The 25,568-nt window shown below is 39.6% G+C and overlaps 1 protein-coding gene across 9 annotated transcripts in view; it reads right to left on the bottom strand.

Annotated features, from left to right (window-relative positions):
* szt2 (SZT2 subunit of KICSTOR complex) overlaps nucleotides 1-24,661 on the bottom strand; it is a 112,395-nt gene extending 87,734 nt beyond the window's left edge. For 4 of the 9 annotated variants that reach the window (XM_044361655.1, XM_044361661.1, XM_044361660.1 and 1 more), the window contains exons 1-29: nucleotides 24,445-24,660; nucleotides 23,527-23,652; nucleotides 22,966-23,139; nucleotides 22,264-22,434; nucleotides 21,860-21,982; nucleotides 20,029-20,191; nucleotides 18,688-18,794; nucleotides 18,321-18,531; nucleotides 17,003-17,173; nucleotides 16,637-16,868; nucleotides 16,289-16,418; nucleotides 14,965-15,110; nucleotides 14,617-14,769; nucleotides 14,328-14,442; nucleotides 13,871-14,076; nucleotides 12,497-12,733; nucleotides 11,672-11,750; nucleotides 11,373-11,461; nucleotides 9,927-10,095; nucleotides 9,652-9,769; nucleotides 8,773-8,886; nucleotides 8,478-8,681; nucleotides 8,198-8,295; nucleotides 6,481-6,619; nucleotides 6,050-6,373; nucleotides 4,199-4,406; nucleotides 3,589-3,636; nucleotides 1,798-1,925; nucleotides 673-940 (exon numbers count right to left, since the gene is read on the bottom strand). In XM_044361655.1, coding sequence (XP_044217590.1) covers nucleotides 673-940; nucleotides 1,798-1,925; nucleotides 3,589-3,636; nucleotides 4,199-4,406; nucleotides 6,050-6,373; nucleotides 6,481-6,619; nucleotides 8,198-8,295; nucleotides 8,478-8,681; nucleotides 8,773-8,886; nucleotides 9,652-9,769; nucleotides 9,927-10,095; nucleotides 11,373-11,461; nucleotides 11,672-11,750; nucleotides 12,497-12,733; nucleotides 13,871-14,076; nucleotides 14,328-14,442; nucleotides 14,617-14,769; nucleotides 14,965-15,110; nucleotides 16,289-16,418; nucleotides 16,637-16,868; nucleotides 17,003-17,173; nucleotides 18,321-18,531; nucleotides 18,688-18,794; nucleotides 20,029-20,191; nucleotides 21,860-21,982; nucleotides 22,264-22,434; nucleotides 22,966-23,139; nucleotides 23,527-23,652; nucleotides 24,445-24,468 — 4,475 coding nt within the window. In that variant the 5' untranslated portion in view covers nucleotides 24,469-24,660. Of the gene's footprint in view, nucleotides 1-672; nucleotides 941-1,797; nucleotides 1,926-3,588; nucleotides 3,637-4,198; nucleotides 4,407-6,049; nucleotides 6,374-6,480; nucleotides 6,620-8,197; nucleotides 8,296-8,477; nucleotides 8,682-8,772; nucleotides 8,887-9,651; nucleotides 9,770-9,926; nucleotides 10,096-11,372; nucleotides 11,462-11,671; nucleotides 11,751-12,496; nucleotides 12,734-13,870; nucleotides 14,077-14,327; nucleotides 14,443-14,616; nucleotides 14,770-14,964; nucleotides 15,111-16,288; nucleotides 16,419-16,636; nucleotides 16,869-17,002; nucleotides 17,174-18,320; nucleotides 18,532-18,687; nucleotides 18,795-20,028; nucleotides 20,192-21,859; nucleotides 21,983-22,263; nucleotides 22,435-22,965; nucleotides 23,140-23,526; nucleotides 23,653-24,444 lie in introns of all 9 variants that reach the window. The other 5 variants (XM_044361657.1, XM_044361659.1, XM_044361658.1 and 2 more) reach the window with 3 other exon arrangements.
* Nucleotides 24,662-25,568: the final 907 nt, after the last annotated feature.

Below are 25,568 nucleotides of genomic sequence, written 5' to 3'. Positions count from 1 at the left end.
GTTCTTTAGCTCCTAAATGCTCCACTATGTCTTTGTCACTTTGGTGCTGGGCAGGTAGTGTACACCTGGTTTATTAGAGCTTTTTCACTGAAAACAGCTGCCTGCTTCAGTAAAATGGAACTGAAACAGTGAAGTTGCGTGTTAGTGATAATTCTCTGAGTTTATCACTACAGGCAACACATTTCACATTACATAACATCATTTCACCAGTTGTTAATATAAATAAATATTGAATAGGTAATGAATAATACACTCTAGTGAATTTATCTGTCTTACTTTCTTAAGTTTATTAATACAGTGAGGTAACAACTGTGTTGCAGAAATGCACATTTTTAACAATTCCTTATATCCACAATAACTTTTTATAAGAAAAAAATAACTGCCAAGTCATCTATTTCAGTTTAAATCATTACATTTTCTGTAATTTGATTGACTTGACTATAACTGAAGATCAATCGATCATCAGTTAAGCGTGTATATCTCTGGTCTCTTGATGAGCATGTACAAAGCTGCACATGAACAGGTACATAAGTTACAATGTTGTGTTTAATTCTCTACTGTTATTCTGTTATTCTGTTAGTATGCTGTCATTAACATAGTATACTCACACTCTAACATACAATATACTCTTTCATTCTCTTTAACCTGATCATAATGACTCATTGGACCTACCTGGAAGAGGAGGCCATAGCAGTCCTGTCATCAGGTCGGTCCTCCTCAACCTCTCCAATGATGAAAGTGGCAAGGCTCCTTGAAGGTTTTGGATTCCCTCCCCATCCTGGAGCCTCACCATGCTCCCTAAAGACCCTGATGTGTCCACAGAGGGTCTGCAGGAATGAAGTGATGTCGATCTCCTGCAGGGATTCTTCACAGTAGTCCATGGCCATTAGGACATCTTGGGAGCTGATGTTGTAGGACTGCTGCAGGCTCCGGTACACACCTGAGGGCCACAGGGACAACATCAATGACACAGATGTTAGACAAGACAGTAAGCCACTGACCTTCATTGGATTTAAAAAAAAAAAACACATTACAACACACTTAAAAAAGTAAGTATTGCTGTTTTTTTTAGGACACATAAAGAAAGCTTCCCCAGACCTTGTTAATGGATTGTTGAAGCTTACAAATGGATGATAAAGCCTAATGGAAGCATGTATAGACAGAAAAGGATGGGGCCCAGGATGGAACCTTGGGGTACATTACAAGAAATATTTACTCCTAGACTCTGGAACAGTTTCCCACTAGATTACAGATATACCTTATTCTTCAGTGCCATTCAGCTCCATTGTTGACCAAAAACTATTAAAAACACATCAACGAGCCACAGTGCAACGAGCACTGAATGAAATGAACACACGCAATGAAGTTTATTTTGACTCAATCCCTCACACACCGTCCTGACAGTACACTAAACTACAGTGATCAGCTGTTTCAGGAAATTACTGAGCCTTTTAAGAAACTGATACTATATATTTGTGAGGCGTATTCAAGGTTTACTTCTTCAGTCAGAACCAATAGGCTTGGAGCTGAGAGCTACAGACAGGGTAGGAAAATCAAAGAGTACTGAGAAAAAACAAACACATTGTTGGTTTTGGTCCTTTCAAGGGATTTGTTGACAAGACAAATAAAGCCATGCACGCATTATGCCCAAAGTAAAGTTGAAGTTGTAGAGAATACACAATTTTAAATTTGCCCTCACAGTGAGATGATAACTTTTGAAGTTTACTTCATAATTCCTGAGCAAACCTAATTTCTTCTGAGTGCATGTTGGTGGAGGGTGGTGAAGAGGGAGGTCACCTTTGACGTAGCTCTGGTGGTAATGCTCCTGAAGCAGGCTGCAGTAGTTGGCCAGATCCTTGTGTTTGTGAGGCTGAGCCAGGAGGTCGGTCCAAGGGGACGGACTGCTGCGGTCCTGAGACAGTGACCTGGCAAAGGACAACCACACAGCAAACACACAGAGACAGGAAATAAACACGCTCAGTCTCCAAGCCTAATGAAGGACCTGCTGGACCCACATGAGAGTTCATTTCATATCTTCCATTAGACTCATGTTCATACACAAACTCTTACAATGCCAGTTATAAATGCAGACAATTCCATTCAATATAATTTTGCATAAGCACTTATGCAGCTTTAGCCCAGATCTCCTCTACAGTAAGCAAAGTCAAAGAAGCCAACAAGCCTGTGAGGGACAGCTGAATGTCCACATCATGCGTTTAAAGAGTCAGATTCAAAATCATTTATTTCTCAGGACAAAGGGGAGGCAGAGACATGAAACAGGTGAAAAAGACTGTGATCACCAACAGTTGGGCTTTTCCAGCAAGTGTATATTGTTCATGTTACAATAAGGTGTCGAGAATTCACTCAAGACATACTGCTGCAACATACACAGTCACCTGCAAAGCTGCAGCAAGCACAGTTATATTGACTGTAGTACAATAAACAGAGCATTAGCAGTGCATTTCTGGTCTAAATGTTTAATGCTACAACACACACATTTTACTTTTGGACCTCTTTAACAACCAATGCAACTTGTGCAGATGTATGGAGTCTGGAGAGTGCCGCTAACAAAATGATTGCTTTAGAGTGTTTAATTGCAATGAGTTGATAAATGTATACATTTAACAAAGCTATTATACACAATGAAAATAAGTTTGTATTTAAATGATGATTTGTAGAACTCAAAAAAAAAAAAAAAAGATCCTCAAATTGTTACTCTATTCACTTATGTTTCTTCTCATTTTTATCTCAATTTATTTGGTTTCCAGCTTTAACATTTTGAACAACTTTGAATTTAATATTCATTATTTAATTGCATACAAATAACTTTAGAATAGTAGATTATTAATTATTTGTGATTCAAGACTGTAAAAGTCTATAATGTTTCTGGTGGCACACTCCAAACTCTATACATGTCGGCCACCATCATCACGTGTCAATGAACTATCTGCCATAAACTGACAAAAGACAGATCTGCAAGAAAGCATAATATTAAAATACTGTACGTGCAGAGAAGATAGGTTCCCCCTGTGCTGATGATTCACAAGAAAATTTGATACTGCTGCAGGTTTATCAAGTGTATCAGGTGTATCAACAACAGGACGCATATGATATGATGCTGAAACAATAATCTGCCCCATACCTTAAAATTAAATTGTTATGATTTCATGGAAATTCTACGGTTTCATTAATATACAGTATATTATAATATACCCACAGTCCACCTGGTACACCTGTTGGGAGTCTAGACAACGATATTTCATTGGAGAGTCTTACCAGATCTTACACATTCTTTCAGTGAATTTGGGCTTTAAGGACTTTAAGGTGTGAAGAGGGAGCTCTGCGTTGTGTTCAGTTGTGTGAAAGCACTGCACCTACTGTGTGTATGAAGCGATACAAGCCTGAGGAGGAAGGACAGATGGGCCTGGGAAGGGAAGATTGCTTTGGAGCCTAAAGTATTAGAAAAGCAACACTTTCCCATACTATAGAAGACAAGCGCGTCCTAAGTTCTCAGAGGCGTCCAATAAAAGCTGAGCAGCACCTCAGCAGAGAGGGAAGGAGAGCAGAGACAGAATCAAGCAGTGCTACCTGTACTTCATCTGCTGATACATCTCCCAGGATTCAGCATCTTGAGGTCTATTCTCAACCATGAAGACAACCAGAGACACACATGTTAACAACTGCACTGCAGCTTACTTCTGACAAAATTCAAGGGTGAGTTATGTCATACAGTAGTGTGGAAATTATGTTGAAGGATAATTCAGGTTTATTAAATTGCATAATCTTTGTTTTATACTATTTGTGTCTGTAATGTCTATCAGAATAATATTCTATTCACCAAAATAATTGCTGAGACAGGGTAAGTGACATGAGCAGTCAGGCAGTCAGACGGGTTGTAAACAAGCCAACAGTTTATCCAGATTATCTAAACCATTTTAGCACACCTGAGATGTTGCTGATAATTCCTCATTGCACAACTCCCCTGGGGATCTTAAGTATTGTAGAGCTGGTCATAGAGTAAGGCTCTGCCACATAACAGGCCTACTGTTTGAATGACATGTGATGTATGGAAAGTGAAAAACCTTAATGATCCAAATCTAAAATCTCATCATCCTGATTATCTTCCTGAGAGACCTTTTCACATGAATACCCAGCTATGTTTCTATCATCTCTGTCCTTCATGTAGGTGTTTCAGTACCTGAAGAAGATGTCCCTGGGTTGGCGGCTCGAGCTGGGGTGTACGAGTTGCTCCTTCAGGTGTTCCAGGGAGCAGTTGTAGACGTAGACTGGACACTTAAATTGGCTGCTGTCATTGGTGCTCTGCTGGGAAACCTGCCTGCTGAAGCTGATGTGAAAATCTGCCTTCTGAGGTTCAGAGAACTGGACTCCCTCTTTTTCACCCAGATCTAGAAAAGTTACCAACATCAGAGAAAAGAGAGACTATTAGTGAAGAAATATCTTGACACAAGTACACTTTCTGTACATGTCTACTGCCAAGATGACAGGCAGCGTCCTCACTGCATTTGACTTTGCATGCTCGATCAGAGGAAAATTAAGAAAGCTGATAATAAATCCAAAAATTATAGAATTTAAAAACCCTTTTTGTTAATTTAAGTTCTACAGTAGGTGTGTCCAGAGGGCTCTGTTTACACATAGCAATTAAAAACTGCATTACAGGGGCTTTCACTAATTAGGATTAACAAGTTAGCCAGGTAACGTTAACTTTAAGTTACCCTTACTTAACTTATCCTGATTTAATTTAACTTAAAACTGCATTCATAATTTTATATTAATAATATTAATTATGGGGTGGCCATGAACTTAATTTGTATTCAGTCGGACATTTGTTGCCCACATCTCTCTCATCATTTCCTGTATTTTTTTTTTTTTTACTATGGGCTCTCTAATAAAAAGGTATACGATGTCCAAAAAAACCAAAACTTTCACATTACAATTGCAAATCTACCCAACTCTGCATTTCCCCTTAGCACTAAAGAGCGTTTCAGTGTCTTTGGTTTTACTGCCTGTACATTTACTGTTAAGCTACCTTTCCAAAAACAGCAGACAGACAAAGTTAGAGACTAGCTGGTAAACATAGTTGAGAATTTAACAGCTAAAGAGACAACTCTAGATAAATAATAATGTTGTTCTGTGTCTACTGGATAAAAGAGGTAACTGTTGGCTGACAAATTTGCCATAACAACTTAATATGGTGACTAATATGTCAGATATTGTGTTTTAAAATTGTTGCACTGCTCCCAAGTGGCCAAAAAAACGAATTAATGCAGTTTTATAAAAACTCGTTGTTAGGGCTGAACATTTTTGTATCATCATTAATGTCTACCAAGCTGAAAGAGGTGACTGTTCTAGTTGGCCACTGTGACCAATATGACTATTCTTACCAGCAAATTTACTCAGTTGTAGCTAATTAACCATATGGCCCTGTCAAAGATGTTTTCTTTCAGAAAGAAACACTATTCTGAATTAGTTTTATATTTAGAGAAGTACAGAATTAATTGTATATTTTACTTAAGGACCAACAGATATGTGAGCTTAAAGATCTTGCCAATTACATTACACAGTTATTGTCAGACCGGTAGCTAGCAGTGGCTAGCTAGCTAGCAAGTTGTTGAGTGAATGGCAGGTGGGTATTGAACTGTTGTTGAAGTTTCTCTTTTAAGCACATAATATCACTATCTTAGGCATATTATTCTGTGAAGCAACTTGTCCTGTCCATCTGTGATGCTAACATTAGCTCCAGCAGCCACAATGCAGAGCAAGGGACAATGTTAACAACAAGTAACTGCATCATTGTGTCTGATTCCTTTCATGTAGCAATGATTGTTCTTGGTATGAAATTATTATGTCAAATATTTTATAGATCCCCAATATCTGCTTGGAGTTAAATAATGTGTAATAAATATGTAATTTTAATAATGAATTGGTGTTGTGCCACTTTGATCCATAAATAAACTAATGTTTGACTAGACCTTGTCTTGGAATTGACTGGACTGGACCAGTGTGGTTTTGACAACAACCCTGGACTGACCTGAGCCTGGGGTCCCGGTCTCTGTCTCAGACACCCTGCTATCCCAGCTGTCCTGGTCTAGAGTCAGGGAGTCAGCAGGCCCAGTCTGACCCTCAGACCTTGGTGAGAGCAAAGGGGACCTGGAAGTGAAGTGTCCACTGCTGGAGCTCCTTCGCAGCTTAATAGCTAGACTGAGGCCAGACTCAGACCTCTCCAGCCCACTGGTGGAGCCAGACAGGGAGTCAGCCTGCGACTTGTTGCTGGGAGTCAGAGTGTCATCTTCCTGTGTGCTGATGTTACTCTGAGGCTCTGTTTCCAACCCTGAGGCCATCAACATCAGAACATCTGCAAAACAAACAGAATCTAATTTTGGCCAACTGTTTTTGCAACCTTTTGAAATGTGGTTTAAAATCCAAGAACCACATCCCAAAAAGGGTGTAGAAGAGGTGTACCTGTGAAGGTAGCAGGGAGGAAGGTGAGGAGGATCTGCTGGGAGCTGATGTATTTGGCATAGCATCTCCACTGTGGCATAGAGCAACTCCTCTCCCCCAGCAAAGGCTCTTCATCCACAAGGTCTGCATTACTGAAACTCTGACAAAGACAGAGCGGAAGCAGAAACACACATGAACTACTGTTCTTTAAAAAAAACCTTTGGTACTGTGAACAAATACTAAACTCAAACAACTTAGTTTTTCTCTCTAGTTTACACTTACAATGTCGACAGCAGTGAGTTGAATAAATTGTGTGAAGTCACCACCTCAAAACTGCACAACGTGTTTACAACAATGCTCAATATTGGGACCCTTGCTCTTATGCTTGTATATGATCTACCAGAAAGCTGCACGGTGGTGAAGTGTCAGATGTATGCAGATGACAAAATCATTTATGTATCAGTTTGAGTTGAAGAGAACTACTTCACACTAAATTATACAAAAACACTTTCAATGTGATTCATTAATGAGAAAACTGTGTGATAGAGTTATACTGTAATAGATATTGATCAAAAGAAATGGATGACGTATGAGTGTGAATACCGGGGTGTCCTTTTAGATTCTCAACCAAAGTTTAATGTACAGTACAAATGAGGAAACGGCCAAGATTATCATTCAAATTTTAACTGTTTAAGATGAATAAGTACCTATATTATTATGATAATGTAAACCCATCCGCCTCCTAATGTGAACAACGGGTGTCATTATTAGAGATGCGCCGATATGGAATTTTAAGGCGATAACAAGCAGATACTTAAATTTGTGTCCCATTATATTATCATTACAAATGCAAAAATTTGAATATGACAATAAATATATATTTTCAGATTGACAAGTTTATTTTTCTAACATCCAGATTCAGAGCCTTCACCATCCCTACAATAAAGAATACATTTATTTATCATAAATTTGTTTCTAACAAGTTAACCTTTTAATATGTAGACTAATTAACATCAGACCTTATCTCCTGATTAAAAACCAATAAGCTACAAAAACCCTCAAAATAACTTAAAATACTGTTGGATTGATTAATGGTTACCTAAAGCCCTTAAACTAAACTTAAACTTTAGAGAGGGTGCATGTTTTACAATAAACTGGCTTACAGCCCTGTGGCATCATTTATCCTCCCTCTGAGGGACAGATACTGCTGGTAGAGAAGAGATCTGGTTGGTCTCAGCCTTAAAGTCTACAAGAAGTCAATTAATTTTAAGCAACATGGCTAATTACGCTCAAGTGTTACATACAATTAGTGTTTATTTTTAGCTTGTTCATAACTTGGAACCATATTATCAGCAGTAACTGTCAGCTGAAATTACATTATTGGAACAATAACAATAATTTTATTTTCTTACATATTGGCCAATAACATATCAGCCAATGATATAGGTTGTGCATCCCTAGTCATTATACAGACAAACCTTAACAACAACGGATCAAAGACCAAAAGAATACAATTGCCTAGTTTGGTGTGGACTGGGGTGTCTACATACTTTTGACTACATAGTTAATGAAAAAAAAACACATATATGCACAGAAATTGATACATGTACACAAGATTTTCATGTGCTGAAAATGTAAAAGAAAAAAAAGCCTTATTCGATTAATTGAAACGGCCACACATCACTACACAACATGTAGCACTGACTTACTACTAAGTTTGTGTTGTGGATGGGATTACCTGTAAAGTGCTGGTGGATCCCATAACCTCTTTACTGCTGCCAGTGGTGTGGAATGACGTCATAGTGTCCTGTCTGTCTGGAGGCTTCACACACTCTTCTTACAAAACACGACAGGCAGAAATAATGTTAGATTAGAGGAGACAGTGATTTATCATGTCTGTATCTCATAAAATGAGACACCAGAGGGTTCATGTCATCACTTAAAAGCCTTGCAGGTCTGTTCAGGCGAAAGTCAACCTAGGATACCAGGGGAGAGGAGATGCAGAGACATGTACGTACCTTTAATAACAGGTAAGGAGAAAGGAGCGACATGGCCGTCCCGTTCTCGCTCCAAGATGTGGTGCATAAATGTGACGTGGTCGCTGTCAGCTAGCGGGATCTCTCTGTCACTGAGCTCGTGCTCCAGGCTGCTGTGGAAGAGGCTGAGCAGGAGCTCATTGGGCAGACATGGAGAGCTGTGGATCTGTTCCTCATTCTCCATTGCTGCAACAAATTTATGTTTCTTTAAGATCGATGTACGGTACATTCTTCTCGTTATTGAAGTACAATGTGCTGGACCTTATGAGTACAGTACCTGTGCTGAATGTGAGGAAGAAGAGTTCAACCTGCTGGCATTTTGGGAGCAGCTGAATGAGATCAAACTGGAAGGGAACCATATGAATGCTGTCCTCAGAAGACAGAGCCTCTCCTGAACCCACAGAGGAAAATATATCCATCAATTCAAATTGACACAAATTCCACATTATATACAAACAGCCAGGAACAGGTTAAAATATACAGTACGTTAATGGTAAATTCTCAAAAAATAAAAAAGGTAAAGGTAAAAAAAGAAATAAAAGCCAGTATTCAAATAATAGCCAGCAGGAGCAAATTAAGGCAGAGAAAACAAACATTGAGGAGAGGTGGAATGACCAGTGCTATAATGACTCATATAGTCAATTCAAATCTACAGCACTCAAATACTGTTTTCATTCACTCATCATTTCCAATCTGTTCCACTCTGCTGTTTTTTTCTATTACTGTTAGGCTGCTGTCAATGAAACCTGACACTTCCTGTACATTTTCATTTTTTATTTTTTTTTACAGGGACAATGCCTAATATTCAACATCACTATAAATGTGCCAGTGTTAGCCAAAAGAGTCATTTTCTACTGTTGTCCCTTGGACAGTTGTTAAGATTTTTCACATTAAAATCCAGTAAGAAAAGAGAGGGACTATGCCAACTGAGCCACTAGGAGACTTTTAATGTGAAACATCTGTGCAGGAAGTGTTGAATTGACAACAAAATGGAAATGAGTGAAAACAAGGAAGAGAAACTCAGAGCAACAAAGTAGTGAGTATGGCCTGACTTTGTTATTGTCATTCAAAATAATCATTTTCCATTGCTGTGGAAAATGATTATTATGAATTATTATGGATGTATGAAATCTGATTTTCTAAATGGTTTTATTACCTCTCACATCCTTGAGTCCAGCTGGCAGTGAGCAGACCTGGTCCTTATTCTGACACAGTTGGCTTAAATACTCAAAGGTCATCATGGTGGACATACAGGTCAAATCCCTGGGGAAGATCTACAACAGCACAGGAGGCCACTATTACACACAATCTGATGTGAGCTGGGAAACAACAGATATTTGGGTCGCAAACCACCTGACCTTCCCTACTGACATAAACACTGTGCGACTCTGTCAGGAACTAGCTGCTAATGTAAAAACTGGTAATACACACTGCTTGAGGGATCTCCTGGTACTTGAGGCCCTGGAAGTGGCGATGCTGGTCCATGCAGTTCATCACGGTGCCGCTCTGTGGTTCCACCCAGCACTCCGTCACAAGGTTCAGCTCTGTGTCCATGTCGACAGCCTCTACCTCGGTGTCATTGTCATCATCAGTGGAGAAGCTGGAGTCCCATTACAGACAAAAGACAACCAGGCTGAAAAATGTGCTATTACAACCTGCACAAAATACCCTGTAAGAAATATTTTTAGAGGCAAGGGACTTCAAATAATTATGAGTAACTTCTCATAACAGTCACATAACCAGGGTAATGCAGAATTAGTGTGAATTAACAGGGTATGAGGATGGTACATCTGAGTTGATGCCACAATGTGTAGAGCAGGGGGAGACATCCACTAAAAGTTTGTGGCCCATAGTGTAGAATTTGAACATTTCTATTTTAGAGCGCCATTAAATAGTAGAATCAGAAAACACACTGGCAGACAGCGATGCGTGGCCTGGTCCCAGACCTGAGTCACCATCCACATCTCCACTGTGTTCACAAATTCAAATATGTCAGGTGTTGTGCTCGTTTTCCTCTATTTTTTGCCAGTTGGACAAACAATCAGGACTTTGTGGGTGTGATTAAGCACCGGGACGTCCTCCTACTACACTGATAACTAACTAGCCACATCCATGAAAAACAGCAACAGAAAAACGGTCACAAAAACTGATAAGATCAGCAAAACTGTACAGTTATCTTTTAGAAATAACAACTCTTAAATCCACACATTACTATGGACAGCATGAAAAATATTACCCGCTCCTAGCAACAGCTAACCCTGGAAGTGAAAATGATGTTGGTGGGATATTACTCTGCTGATTGGTTAGAGTAAAGCACAAAATAGAAAAACAAAAACAACCCCACATCCAAACAGGAAAATGGTTAACATGAACACAGTGTCAGGCTGAATAAAGTGAAAAGGCAATTCAGTCTGATTATCTAACAAAACAATGTATGCAGATTCCTACCTCACCTTCCCCTGTACGTACGCTCAAAGTATGAGGACATACAGGAGCGGATCATTTTGTGGTGGCATTCACACTGAAAACAGCGTTCCATTATGGAAATACATGGTGAGGGTGTTTTGCTTCGAGTACCAGTGACACAATGAAATATGGAATCCAAGAAGTCCAGTTTGAGTGACGGACCATGACTTTGAGGATTATCAGACACTAAAACATTGCACAGAAATTCAGTCTACTAAGAGGAGGGATTTTACAACTCTGGACAGTGGAAATGCAGTACTTAGAAAGTCATCTGTAATATGTAATGTGTAGCAAATATTGAGCCAGGTTCAATGTTTGGGCTGACCACCCTGTGATTTTTTGTGCTGTGCTGAAGTCCTTCATTTTTAAAGTCAAGCATTCTTCTATACAGATGATTCCTGGCAGCCTTACCTGTCTTTAGTGGAGGTGGAGTGAGGTGGGAACAGGATGTACTGAACAATACAAGAGTGACTTTCTCTGTCTGTGTCAGCTGAGATGCCCTGAGGACAGAAATTCAATTCAGTGGAACCAATTTAGGACCACAAGTCATACCACACACGCTTCATGTGTATATAAAAATTACAGTACTGACAATAAAACTCACCAGATGCTGCATATAGAAAACATAAAAACAAAACAGTGAGTTGTGCTCACCTGTGATTTAAGTGTACATTTCCTGTTAAATGACATATTTCCCTGCCGTTCCTTACCTTCATCGGCAGCTCTATCACCATGTTGACGATTCCCTCTCCGCTGGCAGCGAAGTGAAAGCCTTCTGATATGCGGATTCTATGCAGACATCAAGAGAGAGAGTTTCAGGCAAGCAATTAACATTCCATAAAGCTGCTTATCTCACATGAAACCGACGCAGCTGTTACGTCTTAAAGCATTTATCAGTTTTGCCAGACAGCACTGAAACAGCTATTATTCTGAAATCTTATTTTCTAGAATTGTTTTGCTGGGAATTGTCAGTGTCAAACTGTTATTTAAGCATGTCGCATTACCTGTACAATAACAACTCACACTGTAAATTCACTATTATGTACATTTCCAAAACACTGTTGCCATCAATGCAACAACACAAGTCTGTAATAATCAGCACTTCCTCTTTTAAACACAAATACTATTTTCAATCACTTCTACTTTGCTGTTTTTCTAGTGCGCTGTTAAGTCAATGAAGCTCAACACTTCCTGCAGATGTTTTAAACTGAAAAGCCTAACAGGAAAGGGAGGGATCATACCCTCTGAGATGCTTGAAGGCTTTTAATGTAAAAACATGTGCAGGAATTTGGGAAACTATTGGTGAATGTAGGCTAAACAGTATTTGTGTTAAAAAAGAGACTCTGCTGTACTGATGGAATTTATTATAAAAATCCTACATGAGAAAATGAGACCATCACCATATACATAGTATTTGTAAATAGCAGTTCTTATAATGATTTGTACAGATTTATAGGGGTTTTTATAGCTAATAAAATCCTCGAAATATGTGGACAACAAAATAAAGCACGGGATAACAAAGTGTATGAACTCACTCAGAGAGCATGGACAGGATGTGAGCCACAGCTTGCATGGCGACTGCCGGGCCTTGGCTGCTCTGCACGGCCCACACCCAGCGCTGGTGCAGGAAGTAACGGGACAAGGAGGCCAGGGTGGACGAGGCTGTGCGGTTGGCTGCCATGCTGAGGGGCACTGCGCTGTTGGAAGGCTGCGGAAAGTTCTCCATGTTGAAAATGAAGGGAGTCCTGAAGTCCAACGGCAGCTTCTCATACCTGAAAATCATGTCATTCAGACTGTTCAGCTGGCAGAGCTCCTCACACACACGAAAGATACAGGTCTCTATACAGATCACTCAACAACAAGTTGCCTTGGTTTGGTTATAGGATTGAAGGATTTCCCATAATCTTAAAATCATCACCTCCTGGGATTATATCCCTCTTTCCCTGGGATTTCTCACCATAAATAAAATTGGATTTTAATCCACAGAACTGCAGAAAATTCATACATTATGACATTAATCTACCTCAAAATCTGTGAAACTGGGAGGGGAGATTTTGATTTAATTTTGATGGACGTATCCCCTCAGCGACCGGAAAACTGTTGTATGTGTGTGATGGATCGATACTGGCTGTCCATGACCCCCACCTCAAACTTGGAAGCTATTATATAAATGTACTCGATAGCCATGAAGGTAATGACACACATGTGAAAAAGAACTGGTCAAACAGCAGGAATTCCTTCGCTTGGCAACGTTGATTAGCATCCAGCAGCTAACTTACTCAGACCATAAAGCTGTAGTGGCCCGCTGTGGTAGTGTGTGTTAAGCCAAGCCGAGGCTAATATGTCCGGTCTGGTCCCCACAGATACACTTGGTCTACTATTAGTCTTAGTGATGCTACTGCAGCTCCGTTGTAGTTCCAGTATGAATATGAATACTGTCAACAGCCCTCAGTCTGTTGTGGCATGGATGTATTATGAGAGCTTGCATTGTATCTTGGCCAAACCCAGTTCCAAAGTGGGGTGCGGGGAGCAGCAGCTCATTTGCATGGAGAACAGGACTAAAACACGGGTACAGAGGCTAGAATGCATAATCTCAGTGGTATTTTCTGCAAAAAACTTCAAAGACATGGTTTGGGGACCTCAGAGACCTATATTAACTTGTTGAAAAGGAGTATAAAATATGACCTTTAATGAGGTTTGGAGAAGGTGCCTCGCTTTCAGTTCATAGTGTTCAGTACACAGGTGTACACACACACACATACACAAGCACACACAAGCTACGAATCTCTGGTTCCCGCAGGTATTTTTCCTGATAAACAGAAGCGGACTTTGGCGAGAAATCCGAGGAATTCAATCCTATTCGTTTAGCTGTTGTGCAGTTTTGGTGACTTGTGATCACATGCACTGACCTTATGAGCAGCTTCTCGAGAGGCTTGTTGAGCACCACCACACAAGGTCTGTCAGACAGCGCAGGTTTGGGAGCAGGGATGGAGGGAGATTTGGATGGTGATGGATGTCCAACAATCTTCCTCTTGGTCTTGGGTGTGGCCTCTTTGTTCTGAACGCGATGAGGGAAGCGAAGTTTGAGGATCTGTTCTCGCAGCTCATCCACAATCTGAAGAAAAGCAAAAAATATCACGATGTAGCTCATTATCTTTCAATAAGAACAGTGTTCTGCTCCAAAACTTGCATACTGTTTTCATCACACACTACATGACCAACAGGAAGGAACCTACATCTCTCTGACAGTCTGTGACACACTGGCAGGATAAGCTGCACAGATATTAGCTTGGATTGCACAAGTATCCATGATCCCATGGTTCTGTATCCACCCCCTCCCCCGTACAGTGTGTTTGACTCTTATACCTTGTTTCTAACATGGGCTGGTGTTCCGATAGGGAAACCCAGACGCAGCACCATGCAGGGTGTCTTAGAGATGAGACGGACCAGGTAGAAGGATGTGGGAGGCTGGTCGGATGAACTGTGGAGACAAAACTCTATGAAATCTCACTGTAAATCTCAGAAATTAAGAAAAAAAAAACAAAACACTTTGACGCAGAGATAAAAATTTAATGAGAGAGATGTGCACACTGTGTCGTGACCTAAGGGATTTGTTTCCCCCTGGTCCTACCTGAACAGAGTGAAGCTGTCTAACCTGTATATGAGTTTAACATATGAGTAGCCCTCCACCAGCACGAAGCTGCTCCAGTCCCTCAGCAGAGACGTGAGGGCAGTGTGGGAGATACGACACTGAATAGTGCTGTAACGTCCATTGTTTCCAGCTGTGTGCAGGTGTTTGGGTACAGGCCTGTGGAGATTAAAATGATACATGTGATGACACATACCAACACATACCAAAACACAAAGGTAGCTTTTTAAAAGGTTATTACCCTCTTATTTCTAGTCTAGTTGATGGCAGTGAAGCTGTTACTTGGCTTTGCATAACACAATTTTAATTCCTCCATAAAACATAAAGCAGAAAATACAACCATAAATATCTCACATGTCATGTTCAAGGATGATGGCGATGCGATGCATGTGCAGCCATCTCTGCCAGAAGTTGGCATCCATAGAGAGGATGGGCTTCCAGTAGGAAGCAAACTGAGACTGAGAAGAGTCTTTGGATCCACTGTGCTGCAAGGACAGAACCTGCAGAAAGAGGAGAGTGAAGAAATGCACTCATTACATCTTTATTTCTGTTATTAACTTTAATATCAAACCTTTCCTCTCCGGTCTGGTATTTAATGGGTATGGTTACAGTAGGTATCTGGCTTCTTTATAGAATTACACCCTTGATTTTAGAGAGGAGAGTCCAGCAAAGTCCTCTCAGTGGATTACAGATAACACATTTGCTTGACAAAAGTTTTTTAGTGAGCCTTTAATGCTACTTTTAATACTGCTACATTAAAGTCTTAGAAGTACCATCTTTGACTTTGGCAAGTTGTCTTTCTCTCTTGACTTGGTTTTGCAGTGGCTCATTCAGTTTCTTGCATGTAAGCTTCATCAGTGCACTATACACTCAATTTTGGACTGATTTTAGTGGCAGTTATCTGAAGTTTTATGCTCATTTTCTGTGCACGATTCTGCACTTTTTCATAAAAATAATACCAAAGAGGCACACTTTATGAATGAAAACGCTTCAGTATAGCTGTAGAAAAAGGGCAGCTTGGCTCTAACACTATATCTGAAAAGCCTTTGGTATCTGAGAACACTGTTTTCTGTTGGTGACTGTTGAGTATCATAATCATTACTTATCATCAAGAGTATCATAATCCTTATTTTTCCCACAAGAAAATATTCTGGTTCAACATGATACTGAAACTGGTTTCCCTACATTTATTTCCGCTTTACTTTATTTTAAAAAATAACTGCAAAAGATATAAAATTGAAATCCTATGCATATAAGCCGAGCAACGGTATAAATTATAGCTTTTGTATGTTTCAAAAGGAACAAATCCACCAATATAAAATATGACATTACTAATCTTATTCGACTGTCATTTGCATGTAAAACATTTTGAGCTGTGATCTTTGTATTAATTGTGCTATGCAAATAAATGTATTATTATTAGTCGTAGCAGTAGTAGTACTTTCATTATTGTTATTACTGTCATTATTATTATTATCATTATAAAAATCTGCTTCAGTTGAGATACTACTTTTAAAAACAAATGAATATTTTAATCTGAAAGCAAAGAGCCTTGCATATATTAATTTTATAACATATATTATATCCTGCAGAGTATTTTGTTCTCTTGGACCAGCCCGTCTGGCCCCCAACCAGGCCTGGGTTCAAAATAATACTCAGGTAGAAGTGCATACAGTACCGGAGTAGTAGAGCCAGGAGGGATGTAGAACAAAGGAACTCCATTTTTGGTGCTCTCAGGAATCATGTAGTTCTCAGGAATTGAATTGAACGACTGGAGGTGCACCAACATCTGATCAGTCTGGTTGATACTGGAAGGACACACAGCACATGTAGTTAGGTAACACTACATCCAAGATTAAAAGAACAGCAACACCTCGGGCTATTTCTCAGTTTACAGATAATTCATGATGATTGAAGTGTTTCTAGATTAATTCATCATATGTATCATCATTATTTTATGTTCTACACAGTCCCTACTTGTGTTTAATTTCCTGAAAATAACACTTGTTGTAGACAGGTGTAGTACCTCTGCAGTGTGTTCCAGAAGCGGCGGATGACGGAGGTGCGGTACGGGCTGGTGATGGGTTTCCTCTGTGTGCAGCTGATGTCGTGCAGGATGTCGTAGCTTCCCTCCATCGTCACCTCCACCCTGGTGGTTCGCTTGGCGAGGTCCAGCGGCCAGGAGGCGGCTGCCAGGTACTCAATATGCATGTTGTGTTTCCATAGCAGCACCAGCTTCACCTCTAGCTGAGTCCCACCTTGAGACCAAACAATAAGAAACCAAATGTTTCATTCTTCATGAGGACAAAGGCCCAATGCTGCATTATGCTGTGGAAGTATTTTCTCTCAGGCTCTTGACATATCAGGAATTTCTGCAAAGACAGAGGTTTACCTTTGGTGAGGCTGATCTCTCTGATGGTGTAGCCCTCTCTCAGTCGTACAGATACCACGCTGATTAAATGAGCATGGACTTCCTTCTCTGTGTGCTTCTTCCTCCTCATGACCAGGGCTGGGTTACCACTGGCTGACACCAGGTGCTCATTGAACAACTTGTGCTGGGAAACTACAAAACAGTAAGTAGTAAGTGAGTACACCTATTTATGTCATTTTCACCATTATCATGATAACCACCATAATCATCATTAAGACCAATAAACTTATGTTGTATGGTATTTGCATCCAGGAATATAATGTCACTGAGGTCCAGAGGTAAAAAAAAATGCCAGAAAGTGATAAAAACTAAATTCAAAAAAGAATAAAAAAGGAAACGTCCACTTTTTCAAAAGTCTTGTCATATAAATGTGTTTTAAAAATCAATTTAAGAAATAGCAGCACTTTTATTAAAGTAGGCTTCCTTCCTTCCCTCAGCTGATCTACATGGGTCATATTTGAAGAATTTATAAACAAAGAAATTGACATTCATTCCAACTCAAAATGATGGTAATGAACTATCATTAATAGGCAGGTAGGTAACTGGTAACTAGATAGTAGGTGGCAGTAAGTTCAAATAAATAACTTTCATTCAAAATTATTGAAGAATAGTGTAAGGCTCATTATTGTTTATTTTGCACATAAATTATATTTGTATGGTTTCCAAAAATGGATTTTATTTGCATGTACGACACATTTGTTTTAAGAATTTGAAACAAACTTTTGGATTCTGAGGAGAAGAAACTGAAGGTTTGATTTTAGATTCAACTCATCGTCTTTGGTAATTTCACAACAATTTCACAAAGCAAACTTATGATAAATTATGTTAAAATTGAAAATATCTGAAATAATTTTTTTGGGAGTACTTATAAATGATAAGTTATGCTGGAAACCACATTTTTAATGCAGTATGCCAGAGGCTATTGCAATACTGTATAAAATTGAATGTTTTTAAATTAAAATTGTGTTGGACTGATTTCTGCTGTGTTATTTTATTGGAAATAGCTACCTATTTTGTTGTTGTTGTTTGCCAAAATGTTTGTGCAATTAAGTACAGACCAAAATAAATGTTAATGTCATTTCAAATTTTACAATTCAAATTTCAAACTAGCTTTACAATAAAATAGGCCACTTTGTAAACGCAGCCATTTCAGAGATAACATTCATTCAAAATAGATAGCTTTTTCTTAAATCAAGGGTTTATTTCTATAAAGTAAAAACCTACAGATTTCATGTATTCAACACTTGTCAACACTTGTTAATATATGTTGTTGTCTCACCACAGAAGTACTCTGAGTTCATGGACTCAGGGGTCTTGAGGAAGGAGTAGGTTAAGAAGGCCTTGTGGTAGGCATTCATCTCTTGGCTGTCCAGGTCCAGTTCAGGACAGCTCGGCAGGTATGAGCCAAAGGTGGCTAATGAGATGAACTTCATGAGCTCCACGTTGGGGATGTAACCAAAGCTGCAGTCATAGGAGTATGCCCCACCCACCTGAAAGGGACAGACACAATGGAAAGACAAGTAGTCAGAGACTCATATTAGCTCTCAAGATGCCTGAACCATTATGGATCAAGATTATGGAATCATTTTTGTCCCAGACAGTTCTTTATGTGGAGTTATTGAGTATGTTGACATGCACATACGTACCTGCACAAAGGAGCAAGCAATGGTTCCACTCCTGAGCTGGTTGAGCAAGGTTTCACACACTGCTACATCAGGAACACTTGTCACTCCATCTGTGATTATAATGATACCTGGAACAGACAGAAGTTAAAGTACTAAGTCCATGACAGAGTTGGAGAGAGGAGTTTGTTGTGTTGGAGTACAGGAAGCGTAACATGGTGTTATCTAGAAGATTTTCAAAGTCATGGCTGAGTACTTTGCTGATTTCAACAACTCAACTCTTAAGAGATTTCAGAACAAGACCTGAGGGACACTTGGTTAGACACAATAACAAACAGACCGGATCAAGCGAAAGGTAAATAAAAACATTTTATTTCTCTGTATGGTCCTTTCTATAATGTTGTCAGACACTAATAATAAAAATCTGAGCCTCTCAGTGGCAAAAACAAGCACTATTATACATGGACGGGGCACTATTGCAGCCTGTTTTGCTGTTGCTGGCAGAACCACTCTCACTCAATATTAGACCAATTTCAAAAATTGTTGTCCTCAATAGTCACTTTCATGCAGAATGAGGGTCTCTGGCACAACTTCACCTACTTCTAAGGTGCACGGAGAAGGGAAATAAGTCTAGAAAGATGAGAACTCCCACAACACTTGTAGTATGAGGAACAACCTTAGTTCCTCATACTAAGTTGTTCCTCATACTACAAGTGTTGCAGGAGTTCTCATCTTTCTAGACTCATTAGTGACTTAGACACAAAAAGATGGGAAAATAGGGTTCAGGTTGACAAATGCTGAAGTTTCCCTTTAAGTACATCTTGAATACATCATCTACATTCCATCTCATACGATGTGTTGTCCAAACATGTCTGAAAATAAATGTGTTGTAGCTGTTACATGGCAGACCTAAAGACATATGCTCTAGATATGGGTGAATAAAGGGGCTGAGCTGTCTTCTTTGGATTGATGGATCAGATGGCAGATGACGCTGCCAGACATGCCTGGTGGATCCAAAACCATAACGAGGGCTTGCTGGATTTGCCTGGTAGAGTGTGCCTAGAAGGCACCTCTGAGCATACCTTGCTTGTACATCTGGGAGAGGTTGAAGTCATTATGAAAGCTTTTCAAGCACTTTGATGAAAAGCAGCAGCAAATAGCTGCAGCCAGATGGTGTTCTGTACTTGTCATAGTGGTAAATCAAAACCCTGTTGGTGGACAAAACCAGTGAGGTTGTCATGAGGAAGAAATCAGATGCTGAAGATACTGTGGATGTAGTTGGAAGGTGGAAGTAACACTGTGAAAAACTCCTAACCTCTAGGTCGAGAAACTAAATGACATCTTAGCTAATAAAGACAAACCTACCAGCACTGGAGTTTGGTGGCAGCAACTGAAGAGCCAGGATGCCCTGGCGGACCATGCTGACCAGTCCCATATCAGCTGACACCATGGATACTCCCTGCTTCCTGTGGGGCTGGTCGTCCAGGTTTGTATTATGGAGGCCTGAGCTTTGCACCGCCTCCACAGACTAAAGGTGAAGGACAAAATAAATATATCGGAGTACCATTTTCATCAACATTTAAGACTAACACATTCACAAAATTTGATGTTGCACTGCTTTATGCCAGCTTATAAATGACAAGTAGGGGTTCTGGCACAACTTCACATATTTGCAAGGTTCATAAAGAAGATGCAGTCTTGAAGTATCAAATTATAACCTTTGTTCTGTTGTAATACTGAATTGAGCCACAAGGTGGTACCTCCCTCTGTTTTGATGAGATGGACTTGAAAACCTGGCATGTCTAATCAATGTTAAGTACTGTAGAATAAAATAACATTGTGGAAATTCCCATCAAGTTGTCTGTTGGCTCTCTGATGGTGTTTTCCCAGGACTTTGGGGAACTTGTAGGACAAAGGTAATTGGTTCTGTCTTGCTTTTCCACTGTATTTCACAAACCAGGATTGGAAGGATCAGATGTACAGTACGTTATTAAAAAGGCAACATGCCTCAGATAAAGTGACATGGGCTTGATCATCACAGGTGACAGCCCTATGAGCAAACCCCCCACCGCCCCATTGGCCCTCCCCCCGCAAGTACCTAGAACTTGATTTAGTACCACCTCCTGAAGGGTGCCAAAATTTAGCTTCCAGAACTTGTCTCCAAAGCAGACAGAGGACAGTGGAAACAAAAGTAGAACCCACAATAATGGATACAAGCTCAGTTACAGATTGTCCTTGTAATGAAAAAACACCATAAGCAAGCTAGATATCACAGGGCTTCTTCTATCTACATGCTGCCTCCTTCACCAGCCATGGTTCCACATGTTGTCAGTCAGACAGTCATTTTTTTCTGCCGTCTCACTGCCCACAGAATAACACAAAATAACAGTATGGCAGGATCAGGCGGCATCATTCACTAGCCAGCTAACTTGAGTTCATTAGATCACTATATGTATATCTCTTGGGTCATCAAGTGGTCAGCTCCCATCATAGGTGACATAACAGTACGTTTCATTTATTTAGGCTTACTACACCTACTGGAGGCTCAAATTTGATTTCTGTCATCCCAGAACTCGAAGATTTATCCCTTAGACTCATTCCATCTTACCAGCAGTAGCTTCTAAACTCTCCATTAACTATAAAACATGAAACCAAAGCTTAGTAATTTCCTAAAACAGCTGGTCACTGTATTTTTTAGCAACTGTTACTCAAACAGGAATAAATAGCGCATTTCTTGGGGACTATTTTCAGCAGCAGATGAATCCACATTTGGTGGATGTAGTGAGTATTACTGGCAGCAGGACAGTGTGTGTGGGACTGAGTTAAAATAAACATGTCCGCCAGTGCAGCAGTGTGATTCACTGATGTGTTTTTAATAGTTTTTGGACAACGGAGCTCAATGACACAGAGGAATAAGATATATCAGGCTTTCATGCACACACAATACTTGTTGGTAGATCAATTCATTGTTGGTTTAGTCTTTTCATGGAATTTGTTGACAATAAGAAAAATACAGAATACTGCCAGCCCTATTCTATAAGATGATGGACAGACTGACACTGATAATATCGATATTGATAAGGATTCATATGAGAGAGTTTCACATTACTTTTGAAATAAAAGAGCTAGGGTTTGTTTTAATGAGATCTGACATTAGATATCAAAATAACATAAAGATATGTCCATATGCACTTGCCTGTTCATGCTGCTGATGTAGGACTTCTGCGATGTTGCTCTCCACTGCTCTGAGCTGCTGATAGATGTGATGCAGGAACTCATCAAGATCTGTTCTTTCAAGCTGACAACCCTGCACCAATACCTGCACAAGGAATAAAGCCTGTCAGAGGACTTGAACTACATCTACAGCAGCTTTATGCAACACTTGGCAAAAAATACAACATATGTCAGTATTAGGAATCTGCGATCAGAATAACCTGCCATGCATAGAAAACAATGGCTAACGTAAAGTTAAATGGTTAGTTTAAATGGTCAAGTTTAAATGCATAGATCTAGATAAGGATGCATGTTGTGCAGGGGGGCTTTTGGGAAATATATTCAAGTAATTGTAAAAAAAAACAGGATGAAATGTAGACTAATGACCTGATGGGAACTGAGGCCAATAATTGATGAATATGCCAAGATGGTGACGAAGATCTTAGGTTTGAAAAGTTGATCAGTTCCAGGGACTTTGAATGGTTGAGCCAGACCAGCCAGACACCTCGACAAGGCATGAAACACTTCATCGAAGATCATCTCTCCTGTGCTGTCATCCTGGAAAACAGAAAACAAAACATAACCTCAAAAACAAACTGGGAATTGCATCCTGCCATACAGTCATAACAGCTGTAGCAGTATTAACCAAGAGTCCTGCAGTATTATGCATTAACAGTTATGTACTTCTGCATATGGTCATTTTTCAATGACCCTGACCCTGAATGGCTTTGACTGGAAAAAAGCCCCATCCCAAATTAATTATTGAGTTTGATATTGAGTTCAGCTTTTAAGAGTCTCCAGCCATCCTAGCAGCTCTGTGAGACTGCATTTAGGCACAGTGGTGCTTTGAGCCAAACACTGATGTCATGTCTAAGATGCTGATGTTTATTTATCAGGTTTAGTAAAAATGTTGACCTGATGATAACAACTCAATCCGCTGGGCACATGAATGTCTGAGTCAGCATGAAGAACACCATACAAATGAAATAACTGAAACTAAATGAATGGTTTGTGATTGAAGCTTGTTTGTGTCAGTCAAATTCATTCAGGAAACAAGCTACCAACCGCTTAACTGTGTTTAAGTCTTACCACGATCCCTGTGGAGGGGCTGAGGTCCAGCTCGATGATGAAGCGGTACCTCCGGGCTAGGAAGGTCGCCCGGGTGGACGGCATCAACATGTAGGGGTACATGGTAGGGGAGAAATCCGGCTGCCATCCTTTAGGTAGGATGCTCAGTAAGTCTAATTCATTCTCTGAGTTCAGCTGGAAATGAAGTGAGAGTCAAACATGGCGTCAGTAACAAATCATTTTAAATATTTATGAAGGTCTGAGCTTTCTCTGACTATCAGACAAACATTTTACAGGCTCCAGCATGACATTTTTTAAGAACTTTTTAAGAGGGTTATTTGAAGCTGTAAAGAGTCACGTATGTCTACCTTAACATTATTTTAATGTATATCTTATATTAATATTAAAGCCACTATGTCAAATTTGAAATTTTTCTTGAAATTTAATGCAGCGAGGTACTACAAGATGAAAACAACAGGATAAACTTAAGAACAAACTGTGAATGAATTGTTGAAAAGAATGCTGAAAGATGCTCCTGGGCCTCCATGTAAACAGGAAAAGGTAGAGACAGAGTTAACTCACCAGTTCAGGCTTTGAGGCAGGCCAGATGACTTGGTTAAGTTTACCAAGGAACCAGGCCAGACGCACATTCCTGGAGATCCGATACTCCTCCTTCATCAAAAGGTAGATCTGGTCAGCCTCCTCCACCTTATGATGACAAACACAACACATGTAAGTGGAATGTAAAGAGTTCTGCCCCCTTTAAACAAAACCTACAACAATGAAACTCATGACTGTGTGACAGCACCATCATTTCTCAGCTGGTAAAAGACCTGACAAGAAATGTATGGACTCCTACAGCATATACACAACAGTGGATGGCATGTTCCTCTGAAGAGTGAATAAAGTACTGGGAACAATAGTAATTACAATAAAATTATAATCATTGTTTTGTAGTGTTTTAAAAGATATTACAATAAATATATGGTGAACAGAGCAATAGTTCTTGTTCACAGATCTGGATCAGACCGTCTGTAGATGACGACTACAGTACCTTTGTACTGTTTGAACATTCTAGGACACTAAAAAGGAAGTGAGGACCCGGTCAACTGTTTATCAGAAGACCTAAATGTTTTGTAAAAATGTAATAGCTAAAATAAATATTTTTCGGTGAACAAGTAAATGCAATCAACTCAATAATTCACGTAGTTTAAATATTGCATGGTCTGCTGCCTTTCATCTGCATATCACTGAGCATGCTGACAGGTCAGAAATATGCAACAAAATCCCCCCAAACCTGAATGTGCCTGCACATGAAGTCAGCCGGACAGTTAGTGCTAGCTGCTGACGGCAGGCTTGTTATCGTCCACAGGTGTCAGCGCTACTCCAGCGACTGTTTTAAATGATAGTGCACTTTAAACAGGACTTCCTCAACTTATGACTGTTTGGACAAACATGTAAATGAATTATATTTGTGTGACAGAGTGAAGCTCATATTACCTCATTGTCCTGTCTCTCTGCCATGCCTTGAGTAGCATAAGGCCTGCAGGATGTTAGCGACCCACAGATGACCGATATTCTCTTCGGTTTGTGCAAAGAAATCTATCCTAATATTTGTTTATCATCTAGCTTGTCTTATGATCAGGTTCATGTTTTTCGTAGAGCCGTGTTAGCTTTCACAGGATGAAAACATCTACTTCTTCCGGTACTAGCCTTCAAAATAAAACGTGTTAGACTAGCGTAGATAAGAACCAATCATTATGTTTTGTGTACAATAACTTCCGGGTAGAAAACCCTGCGTCACATATACAAAATTTAATGGCGCGGAGCAACTGAAATCCACTGTCAACCGTGGATGTGTTATAAGAGCTTTTATTATACATCCATGCTCTCAACTGAAGAGAAAATGGTTCAGTCTTGTTGTGTATGGGAGTTCTGGGTAACGAGAGTCGAGGAGGGTTCGGGTGTTTCAGTGTGTGTGTGAGTGTGTAACTCATCCGCACAGTCTCAGAGTTCAATCCACTCGGTAAAAACTCGTTTTGTGTTCCCTACAACCCCAACCCATAATCTTTTAGATTGGTTGAATGAGGGAATAAGCCTTTGAAGACAACATTTTCATTTTGTTTTCTTCTTTTTGATAGTAACAGACAGTGTTCACACTTTACTTAAGTAAAATACAAGTAAAAGTCCTTCATTTGAAATCCTACTTAAGTACAATAGTGGAGTAAATTTACTCAAATGCTGTACTTTTTTTTTTTTTTTCATTTTGAGTATTATTTTTATTAACAGATTTTTCATACCAACATATAAACCACACAAAAATCAATGCCCAAAACTTACAAAACCTAAACACAAACCATGGGGAGAGGGATAGAAGTAACTGAGAGGTAGTTCATCTTAACCATGCATCAGGGACACAAAACATCACAACAGTACATATCATATATCATTACATGTGGTTACTTTAAAGCCCATCAAAATTAAGATATATGGATACAAATACAGTCATTTATGTTGACATTTTAAATTATTGAATCACAGATTCTCCATGTGAGTAACCAAAACAAGTTCATGCAACCACTTTGTGAAGCACAGTAGAGTTGATGTCTTCCAGTCTTTGAGAG

This window comes from Thunnus albacares, chromosome 9, assembly GCF_914725855.1.
Source record: "Thunnus albacares chromosome 9, fThuAlb1.1, whole genome shotgun sequence".
NCBI classification, from domain to species: domain Eukaryota; kingdom Metazoa; phylum Chordata; class Actinopteri; order Scombriformes; family Scombridae; genus Thunnus; species Thunnus albacares.
The sequence above is the reverse complement of the archived record's forward strand: the minus strand, read 5'-3'. Positions and strand labels throughout refer to the sequence as shown.